This window comes from Ascaphus truei, chromosome 6, assembly GCF_040206685.1.
Source record: "Ascaphus truei isolate aAscTru1 chromosome 6, aAscTru1.hap1, whole genome shotgun sequence".
NCBI lineage: Eukaryota > Metazoa > Chordata > Amphibia > Anura > Ascaphidae > Ascaphus > Ascaphus truei.
The window spans coordinates 133,221,551-133,233,466 of record NC_134488.1 but is presented as its reverse complement, the minus strand read 5'-3'; the positions used below and the strand labels follow the sequence as shown (position 1 = coordinate 133,233,466).

General features: G+C 42.5%; 1 protein-coding gene across 1 annotated transcript; it reads right to left on the bottom strand.

Moving 5' to 3' along the window:
- Positions 1 to 2,205: 2,205 nt before the first annotated feature.
- On the bottom strand, positions 2,206 to 11,080 carry LYPD5 (LY6/PLAUR domain containing 5). The gene is made up of 5 exons (XM_075606398.1): positions 10,796 to 11,080; positions 10,117 to 10,242; positions 7,191 to 7,364; positions 4,520 to 4,666; positions 2,206 to 3,101 (listed from the first exon to the last, which is right to left on the bottom strand). Exons 1-5 carry the CDS (start codon positions 10,875 to 10,877, stop codon positions 2,611 to 2,613), a joined length of 1,020 nt encoding a protein of 339 aa, XP_075462513.1. The 5' UTR covers positions 10,878 to 11,080; the 3' UTR covers positions 2,206 to 2,610.
- Between the last annotated feature and the right edge of the window lie 836 nt (positions 11,081 to 11,916).

Here is an 11,916-nt window from a genome sequence, read left to right as displayed (position 1 = left end):
TTGATCCCACTTCATAGACTAGGTTAAGAAAGCAATGTGTGGACTTTTTGGGATTCAACAGAGATGTCACGTCCCTTATCACCCACAGTTTGCAGATATTGTGGATAGAATGGATCACACACTTAAAGATAGACTAAGGAAGATGTTTATCACACACGGCCAGGCTTGGCCTACACACATACAATCAGTTCTAATGAGAATTAGGGCTACAGACTCACAACCCACTACATTTACCCCATATGAACTCACGGCAGGGAGAAAGATGCCTATTCATTTCACTAATGAACATGCCCGGTCAGGATTCCAGAAAGATGCAAGAGGTCAGTGGTCAGGGCCGACAACAGATTTCCTAGAGTTTCGACTGGGGCCCCTCAACATGTTTGCGGCCTTGCGAGCCCTGCCCTTTCACACCCTCTATTCTTCTCCATCTCCCTGTGTATTTCTCTCACCCCCCCCCACCTCCTCCACCTTCACTATCACTTAATTACCCCCCTCTCATTCAATCCCGCACCCTCAATCACCCCCTCTTCACACTCACCTCCTTTCCACCCCCACTGGACAAACACACACACACTTCCCTCCCGATACCAATACAATTCCCCTCCCATAATAATAACCCTGTCTCCCACACACAAAATGCCACACACACACACAAAATGCAATACACACAAACTTCAGCAAAAACACACAATGCAGCACACACACACACACAATTCAAACATACAAGCAAAATGCAAAACACACAAACACACACACAATGCAAAAGAAACACACATACACAATACAACACATACACACACAAAACATGCAACAAGCACACACAAAGCAACATGCACACACAAAGCAACATGCACACAAAATGCAACACGCACACAAAATGCAAAACGCACACAAAAAGCAACACGCACACAAAAAGCAACACGCACGCACACATGATGCAACACACATACACAATGCAAAACACACACACAATGCAATGTAATGGTAGAGGTTATCCGGCCTTCATAATAAAGGTGAAGCCCGGCTAGCTGCCCCTAAAAACCATATGTCAAGATCTGAGAGTGTCAGCTCTTGGGTCTAATATTGTACTCTGTTATGTTTCCCTGTAACTCTGCTCCAACTATACTGCCCCCTGCAGGATTATAAAATAGGGATGCCATGTGTGGTTAGGGTCCCTTGTAAGAAATAGCTGCAGGACTGCGAATTTGTGAGCAGGAGGTTAAGGGTGGATGTTGGGGGGCAACTAGAGTTAAAATCTGTGTAAAATGTTGCTGACCAGAGATACCAGTAGTGCTGATATCTTACCCGCAAATAGTGTATGATTTGCGGCTACGCGTCTGTACATAAAGACGTGGTGGGTTATGGAAGTCCCATGTAAAGTATAGGTAAAAACCTGACCTGTTTTGTGGTTTACCTGTTCCCCTTTCTCCAGAAACATAAAACTTTGGGAGCGGAAGTTTTAGGTGGGATATCTGGGTCAAACTGTGGTTAAATTTTGTGTAGGTGTTCAGGGGACAAAGTTACCGGTAGTCCCGTAATTCTCCCCGACATGCAGGCAGGATCTGCGGGTGCGTGAGGTGAATTACACCGGGGCTATACAGTGTCCCCCAGAATCCTGGTTTTCAAGCCCAAGTATCCTAGGCCCATTTCCCACACAGGCTATAAGGTTCCCCAAGAAGTTTAAGCTTATTAAAACAGTTTTTAATGTTTAATACAGTATGTATTAATGTCTATACAGTCAGCCCGGGCATCTACATAGGCGCCAGGATGTCTGCATAGACATCGGAGTTGAATTGAGAGAAAGGACGTCAAGATGTGAGATGATCATTTGGTGAGAAGGGAATGGCGATGTATCAGGTCCAGAGAACCAAGGGCACCCTACTCGGGCACCTTTTGGACTGTCTGCCCTGGTGGAGCATTCCCAGTGGGTGGCAATGGGTTGGCTGAGGGAAGATGCTTCTGGTTAGTTCATTTCCCACTGGCCGATTCATATTTCCCGCTCGCCCGTCATTTTGAGCCCAAGCACACGCCCTCCTTTGATTGGGTAAAGCCAAACGAGCCTCCGGCTTGTGATTGGCTGGTGGAAAAATTCCAACAGCTTCTGTAGGATTCAATGGCCATGTTGGTGTTGAATATCCTATCCCACCACATCCTACCAAATGGTAACAACGAAACTTACTGATCTCTATATGTATGGTGGTAGAGGAAAGTAAACGTTGTTTTATTCAATTAATTGATATACAATCTTCACATTATTTCATTTTTATACTCATGCAAAACTTCATAGTTTCCCCTGTTAAAGCAAAAGGTAAGCACATATTGATTTTGCCGATCCTTAATAATTCCCATATTTCTATCATGTAGAATATTACATATTTTTCATTTTTATTTTTTGCTTTTAGATAACCAAAATGTTGCCTGTATGATTAAATGCACATGTGGGCCTTTATGAGAATCTGAAAAAAAAAAAAACACAGAATACTTTGGGTAGAAAGAGTATGTAATTGTATGTGTTTCCGACACCTCTAAGTGAGCCCGTTATTCATTAGTAAAGTAAAGAAAGGAATGCCCCTGGCAGAGCCATTAATGCATTCTGTAAAGTGAGGATGTCTATAGCATGAAAGCAACAATAAAGGCAAAAAAGCACAATGCATGGCTAGACCTGGCAACGTATATGACACCATTAGTTGTTTGTTTTACATTAGTATTTGCAGGGAAAATGGTAGGTTTTGAAGTTGTGTTGCTTGAAGTTATGGTATTCTTAGTTGAATTGGAAATAATGGTTGAGTTGGAAATAATGGTTGGGTTGGAAATAATGGTTGAGTTGGAAATAATGGTTGAGTTGGAAATAATGGTTGAGTCGGAAATAATGGTTGGGTTGGAAATAATGGTTGAGCTGGTAATATTGTTTGGCGGTGAAGTACTATTATATGTGACTGGTCCTAAGGTGGTGGCAGTGCTAAGATCATCCAAGTTTTCACTGCAATTTCTTTCTGAACAGCAAGAGCTGTTCAATGAGATGCTAACCAACAGGTTCACAAGGGATACTGATGAACATGTGATAGCGCATTTTTTGATGAACACACTTTGGGTGAAATTACCTACACAGGAATAGAAAAGAAGTCGTAAGTAATAGTTACTGTTACTACCAGATTAGGCAACATCACATAAACCTGGAAGCAATGGAGTTGTATTGGTTGCAGATCTAGCACACCTGTATTAAATGAAGGGTTAACCCCTCTGGAAAAAAAGGAGGGGCTCATATCTGTTAACTCCTTGGCCACTTTATTTTACTTTGAAAAATGTCGCCTCTGGGTTACAGAATATTTTGTGCATTCCTAAGATTCCTGCCTTATCCACTAAAAGGGAATAATAGCTTTTTTTTACAATTGTTAATTGTAAAATATAAATTTGAAATTGTTAAGTGCATGAGTGCATGTACACACTCCCTGTTTAAACTTGCATGACGAACAATTTGAATGCATTAATTTACCCTCCAATTTCCTGTACATTTTTTTGCCTGCTACCAGTACCCAGTTCTCCCACTCTATCCCCCTCTATCCCCCACTCCCCCACTCCCCCACTTCCCCACTCCCCCACTCCCCCACTCTCCCACTCTCCCACTCTCCCACTCTCCCAATCTCCCACTCTCCCACTCTCCCACTCTCCCACTCTCCCACTCTCCCACTCTCCCACTCTCCCACTCTCCCACTCTCCCACTCTCCCACTCTCCCACTCTCTCACTCTCTCCCTTTTGAGACAGGTCCACGGAAACCCACTGATGAAGGGTATTTGCAAACTCACGGCGGATTTGATTTTGTGCAATAATGTTGCCCATCTCAGTCAAGGACTAGCGTTGGGCACATTTCTGGAATGAATTTAGATCCGTTGCGGATCGGCCTTGTTCCTTTGGTCCGTATATTTCACCGTATAAATCTCAAAAAGAGTGATTTGCGTTTTGCTGATTTTTTTTATTATTGTTAACAATACTCCACGAATTCCACAGCCTGACGACGGATTTGTAGAATCCAATCCTCGGATTGAGCAATCAGTTGCGGGATTCGTAAGAATCCGCCAATGGTTTGCTGAATCCGCAGATGGGATTCTACAAATCCGTCCCCCGGTTGTAACCAATGGTGATTTTTGATGAATCTGCGCGGATTAAAATCAACCAAATCCGTTTGATTTTACACCGCAAAACGGATTTGGGTTGAAAACGTGAGAAAATCCGAGAAACGGATTCGGGTGGATTCGCCCGTCTCTATCAAAGACTTACATTTTGCTTGAAATATTTAAATCTTTAACAATAAACTGATCAGTTATTCATATAATACAGCTAGACTTAAAGCCTTTATTCTAAAAGCAACAGCCTTCCTTTATGTGGAAGACGATCCCTTCCCTTTCTATAACGCACTCTTTATACAAGATGGAAATGGGACTTTAATTGGCCCTCTTTCATTATTAATCACAAACTGGACTTGCTGATCGGGTAAATAGTGAATTAGGCACAGATACTTACCAATCATAATAGAACCGCTGCCTTCATAGCAGGTACCAAAGTCTTTGGGACACTTCATCTTTTCTGCGTACGGAGGGGAACAGCGTATTTCCTCTGTGCTGATACAAGAGTAGCATTCCACTCCACTGGTTTCAGAGTTATTTAAACCTAAAGGGGATTACACATTACAGCATATTACAGCATGTCAGGCTCCTTTACCTGATGTATTCACAAGTACGCACATCTTCCATTTGCTTGTCTACCAATGACTCTCTTAGCAGAAAGGGTACTTATTCTGCAGAGCCCATTGCTATTTCAGTACTCAGTCATAGCAATTAAAGTCTGCACTACAGATTAGGGGGAACAGAAGACGTCCCCTTTTATGATGCGTATTTAACTTCTGTACCAGTGTTCTGTTTACTTTCAGTTTACAAGGGAACATTTTTCTGACGTTATGTTTGCTCCTCAGTTTACAACTCTTTAATGAAGCTGGACACTTCCTGACTGGGAAGAGAAGCCAATTGTTTGTACTCTTCCTGGTTGGTTAACCTTGATACTTTGGTAAGGGGTAACTTGTCTTAGATATAGCTGTGACGGGAGGGGATAACCAGGCTCTCTAATAAAGGTCAAGCTCATTTTCGTTACCCCTGAACCATGTATAAGGGTCCCAGAGAGTCAGCTCTTGAACCCAGTGACATAGTATCCCGGTGTTATACTGTATGTATTAAAAGCATTTTTTTGTGTATTTCCCTTTCCGGGTATGCAATCAAGCAGGGATTGCTAGGGTATGAGTTTCAAGTGGGGGTTTGCGGAGGAACCGTTGACAGAATGTGCCTAGGAGGTTGGGATCCAGAGTTGTCGGTTCCCCTATAAATGTACCCAGGAATCATGCCTGATTCTTGGATACATGTAGGCACGTTGTCCCGGCAATACCTCCCTTTGAAAATACAAGTGCAACTAACCACTAGGGTACACTGCTCCAGCACAGCCCATATAGGAAAATGAGGCACAGGGATAAAACATGTATTGCTGTAGCTGAGGGAATCCCTAGGTTAAGGGGGTTACCCCAGCTAGTGCCAAGGAGACCCACAACCAGTATAAGGTTTGTGGGTGCCCCAACTGTATATAAGGTTGAGGGGGGACACAGAGTCCAAACTGATCCCAAGGGAAAGTGTGTGGGGAATAAGGCAGATAGAAATAAGAATACAATATGTTTCCTTTTCTGTCCCCTGTACCCAGACTCAGAAGTGTATTAAAATATACTTTAATATAATGTACAGTAATGTGCTTGTTACAGTCGGAACCGATGTTCAAACAGGCTGCCCGAGCTAACCCATAGACGCCGGAAAGTCTGCCAGACATCGGAGTTCAAAGCAGCCAGAGGATACCCAGAGGTGTGAAGGGAATTTGGTCAGCGGGGAAAGGCGGAGTACCAGGTCCGGAGATCAATGGCAGTCCTCCGGGATGCCACTTGTTCTGTCGGACCTGGTGGATACTGCCCAGCGTATGGCATTGAAATAGCCAGGGAGAGAGGTGGCAGGCTTGTGCATGTCTCTTGGCTATTTTGGATTTCCCGCTGACCTGACTTTTCTAGTGAGCTTGGCTCTGATTGGCTGCTAAGGAACGTTCCCACACGTTGATTTGCTACTCAGCCGATTTTGAGATACAGGAGATTTGGACTAACTCGCGGTCAGGAGGGACCAAGTTCTCAGAGCAGAACGTAGCGGTGGCGTATCGAATTTTATGCCGATTTGGGTTCCAGAAGATTCTGGGCTAAGTCCCGGTTAGGGAGAAACTCTACAATCGCGTTCCCTGCACCTAGGAATGTCTTGTTTTCGACCCAGTCCCAAAGTAAGTTTGTCTTTTTGTCTGTATTTTGTGTATCATTCTGTGTAAGCGAATTTATGTCGAATAAACTACAATTTATTTCATTACCTTGTTTTGCTCAATGAATGATCCTGGTAAAAAGGTGTAAATAACCTGGTTTCCCCTGACAATAGTGTACTCATTGTGAGTGCATTATTTGATAGTCTGCAAACAGGGAATTCATCTCTTTCACGTCTCTCTCAAAAGGTAATTTACCTCAAACACATTGCACACAAGGCTGTCACTGCACATCCATTCGACTACCACATCCCCCACTTAGTCTGTACACACCTTTGTTCCCAAGTTCCGTAACATAGCGTACACCCTACACTGCTCCTTGATTCTACTAACACCCCTCACAACACACAGCTATGCCTGTGCACCTCAATTACACTGCTGCTGTCACTCCACACACAAATAAAAAGCTTTGCCACTGCACCAAATGACACTGCAAACTACAGCACACACATGTCACACATCACATCACTTCCAGTATCACCTAGCCACTTACGTACACACAATGCATCTCAATTCCACTGCTACCCACCTCCACAGACAAAGACATACAACTCTGCCACTGCTCCAGAGTTCCTCTACCATTGCACTACTGAACCACTGACACGCAGCCCTCACACTTCCCCTGATATTACAGCCCTGCTACAGCAACTTAACACCTCTCTGACCTACTACCCAAATTCCTGCTAAATAGCTGACCTCCACAGAACACAAAGCCCTACCCCTTCTTGAAATGTTACCCCTGCTGCTTCAACTTGTTTCCAATCACTTTTTTTAGTCCAGTATGTGTCTTTATATAAATTGTACTTACCTGGGGGGTTAGCGGGAAAAATGTCAGTGCTGGAGGTCTGTACGTTGCACTCGGAGGTGCTACATCCGTACATGTATGATTGAGCTATCAGGCCTTCAGACGAACTCTTGGCAAAGATGTATGTAGCTCGTCCTTGTCCACAGCCCTTCTTTATCACTGCAGCTGACTGGTTGCCTGGGGAAGTAAAGAAGTCAAGGTATATTTGACATGTAGGGACATGGTAATGAAACAACAAAGTGTACGATGTACACTTACAGTTGTTCTTGTGTCTATCTGTATCTCTATCTCTCTACCTATACAGTATCCGTCTACACTGGCGACACACTTTATTCGAGCTCGGCTAGTCCCACGAATTCGGGTATACCCGGGTGTATTGAGGTTTGTGACTGTTTTCTGCCCGAGTGCATTGGGTTATTTTCCAGAGAGGGATTGAAGCATTTTATTCCCGCTGGCTGCAATACTGCACAGTATATATATATATATACTGCATTACAATTCATGAATTTATGCCATCTGGTAGACACGCGAAGCATTGCAGCCTATTAAATCCTAATCATTATCATTTAACAGATCAGCCGCCCGTCAGCCAGGCATGAACCCAGGCTGGGAAGGCAAATGCAACGGGGCTTGTCAGAGGTGAGGAGCGGCGCATTCCAGGTATCTGCCAGGTACATACTGGGTATTTGCTCGAATAAAGTGTGTCGGTGCAGTATCTGTATCTCTATCTCTCTTCCTATACAGAATATGTCTGTCTATCTCTATCTCTATCTCTCTTCTTATACAGAATCTGTCTGTCTATCTGTACTGTAGTGCCGACGAGTATTCTAAAACAAACCTGGTACCAACCACCAACAACCAGCATGCTGGGTACATGCTGGGTACATGCTGGGTACATGCTGGGTACATGCTGGGTACATGCTGGGTACATGCTGGGTACATGCTGGGTACATGCTGGGTACATGCTGGGTACATGTTGCAATATTTCAGTGACATTTCTGCAGACAGACTAATGGCCCATCGGATTAACAGCAGGGGGTCCCTGGCAGTCCCATTCAAACTGAATGGGACTGCCATGGACCCCTGCTGTGTTAATCCGATGGGCCATTTGTCTCTGCAGAAATGTCACTGAAATGTTTGCAGCATGTACCCAGCATGTACCCAGCATGTACCCAGCATGTACCCAGCATGTACCCAGCATGTACCCAGCATGTACCTTGTTGGTGATGGCCCCAGATTTTCCAAGGCAAGTTTAAGGCAAGTTTTAGAATACTCGTCGGCGCACCTGTATCTCTCTCTCTCTACCTATACTGTATCTGTCTTTCTAACTATACTGTATCTGTCCATCTATCTGTATCTCTATCTCTCTACCTATACAGTTTCTGCCTGTCTATCAGTATCTCTATCTCTCTACCTATACAGTATCTGCCTGTCTATCTGTATCTCTATCTCTCTACCTATACATTATCTGCCTGTCTATCTGTATCTCTATCTCTCTACCTATACATTATCTGCCTGTCTATCAGTATCTCTATCTCTTTACCTATACATTATCTGCCTGTCTATCTGTATCTCTATCTCTCTACCTATACATTATCTGCCTGTCTATCTGTATCTCTATCTCTCTACCTATACATTATCTGCCTGTCTATCTGTATCTCTATCTCTCTACCTATACAGTGTCTGTCTGTCTGTTTTCATCGCAGTCTTCAGAGTGATTTCCCTTCCTTAGTCTACAAATATGTACATAACATTTTACTTTAGGTCTTGTCATTATACCATAGTGTAATTGAACACAATGTGACACTAAAATATATTGGTTACGGGTGTTTAAACTCTACAAACGTTTCGCGAATAATCATGAGAATTTTTATTGAAACACTAAGAAAAAATAAAACAGTCAAACCAAATTACTTCCATGGAGGATTAACTGCAAGTAAGGCTGCATTTGATTAACTACTGTATGTCTTGCCTGACATAAGATAAATTAAAAAATAAATTGCAATATAATATTTAACCTCGCTGAGAGTTTTACTGAGTGTTTATACTGCAATAATATATATATATATATACACCATTTTTGTTTATATTATATCACGTTGATTCAATATTTTTAGATCTGATATTCTACAAAGGTGTTGGGAAGGCTAACTCAACAATACATCACTTTCAGCAAATCCTGTTCAATATAGCATAGTAAGTTTCAGTGTTTAAAGGCATATACTGTAGGAGTGACTCTCTTTAAGATTTAACCAATTACACATTTTATGCAAACTAATTGAATTTATCATTTACAAAATTCCTAGCTGTTTGCTAGTAAAATATTTGGGGCCATGTTTGCTTAGCAGCAGAGATGGGCGAATCCACCCAAATCCGTTTCCTGAATTTTCTCGCATTTTCCCCCTAAAATCCGTTTTGCTGTGTAAAATCCGCAAAAAGATTTGGGCGGTTTAAATCCGCGCGGATAAAATAAAAAACTGCCATTGGATACAACGCGTGGACGGATTTGTAGAATCCAATTTGTGGATGCAACAATCCATTGGTGGATTCCAAAGACTTGGACTCTGCAAATCCATCCATGGGTTGTGGAATTCGTGGAGTGTATTGGTAATAATAATAATAACAAAATCGGCAACACGCTAATGGCCCTTTTTGAGATTGATCTGCTGAAATACGCAGACCAAAGGAACTGACCGATCCGTTATGGATCCTAATCCACACCCAAAATTTGCCCATGTCTACTTAGCAGTCTGCTGCCATAAACACCTCGCTGGCACTGGATGACACCTTACAGGCCAGTGATGCTAGAGGGGACTGCAACACTTGGCTTCATTATCCAGTGACCCTTTTCTCCAGCGAAGATGTGGTAATACTGCCAAACGTTAGTCTGAGTTTTCTCTTGGTCTGTGTGTGGGATGGGGGTACGTACCTGTTCTCATGATGGTTATAGCTTCTGTACAGATGTTCATAGCAGGAGAACAGTCTATTAAAGTCTGATTAGAGCAACGACTTTCCCAGGTTCCCTCACAGCTGTAACACTGCAAGCCATGACAAGCTGAGCAAGAGCAAGAGAACAAAGAATCAGCCAACACAATCCCCGTGTTCCATCATTTCTCTTTCTAAAGGTTTCTAACATACTTTAAACTAAATCAGTGTTTCGGGATCTGAATAACTCGGCTGATTCTGGTTTACAAGGAAATTATTTGAAAGTAACTAATTTTCGATACTCAAAAATGATTCTTATTTTTCCTTTTTAATACATAGTAGTTTAATGATCCTGACTTGTAATTTCTGTAACCCTTAGATTACAAAGTGACTGCAGACAATATTGAAAAAGATGTGAGGACTTCCAATCAAAGAAGAATAATGGTTGACAATCAAACAATATGGTTAGATGTAATGCATTCAATATAGTAAAATAAACAATAGAGAAGCCCACCCAAAGTTATTTTGTAATAATAGAAACATGAAAAATGTAAATGTATAATTATAGTATGTGCAGTGCAAATGTACTTAATTATAAATGACTCAAAGTGAGCCTCCATTTACAGTAGCATCAGTTTCCTGTCCTTGTTAGTTATATCTTACCCCCTTTGTAAAGTCCTTACCTGTTAAAAGAAGTGAACCTGTAACCAAGCCCAAGAGAAGAGACAAACTTATTGTCGGTGTGAGATGTTCAAACATTGTCATCTCTTTGGGGACCTTCTGACACAGGATCTCCCAGGCTCAGCTGAGTTCTGGGAAGGTCTTCCTGTGTAACTCGGGTATTGCGTCTCCGAGGTATATCATCGAGTTGTTTGTGGTTTTGTAAGCACCTGTGCGGGAGTGGTGTGTTTTACTTAGTCACTGCTTCCTCGATCCTCACGAGGGAGAAGGTCACAACTCTTCTTTGGCTCAAATTCTACTGGGTGAAAATGGTTACGTGCTATCTGATATTTGTTTGTCCCTTTGAGTATAATTCCTTAACCATTTCGGGGCTAGAATGATTGGCGAGGCAATTTTGACAACATCCGTCCAGCAGCAAGAGCTTAAACTATCCTCAGGACCTCTCCCCCCTGATGTTGATCTACCTATCTATCACTTGTCTATCTGTCCGTCTGACAAACTGATATGAAGCTGCCAATGCCCATTGATGGAGTATATTTTTGTCCCATTCATTTGAATGAAAATGTACTTTTTTCCAACATCTTCACAGCATATTGCGTAGCAGCCCCTCTCTTTTCTGTACTGTGGTACATCTTTATCTTCTTTGCTGTTCTGTCAGTTATTGATTATTGGTTAGAGATGGGTGTTATGAGAGACCAGGTTAGTGACACCTTTTTACTGGGATCATTCATTGAGCAAAACAAGGGAATTAAATAAATTGTAATTTATTCGGCCTAAATTCGCTTACACACAATGATACACAAAATACAGACAAAAAAACACACTTTGGAACTGGGGTCGAAATCTAGACTTTCCTAGGTGCAGGGAACTCTATAGAAGAGTTTTACCCTAACTGGGACTTACAGTTGCCCAGAATCTCCTGGAAACCAAATCGACATAAAATTCCATATGCCACCGCTACGTTCTCATCTGAGAACTTGGTCCCTCCTGACCGGTAGTCAGCCCAAATCTCCTAGAACTCAAATCGGCATAAAAACCCCAGCCGTGTCCGCTCTGATAGTTTCTGAGAACTTGGGCACAAAAGTCGGGACTTAGACTCTGATGGGCAGGCTTCTCAGTCTCA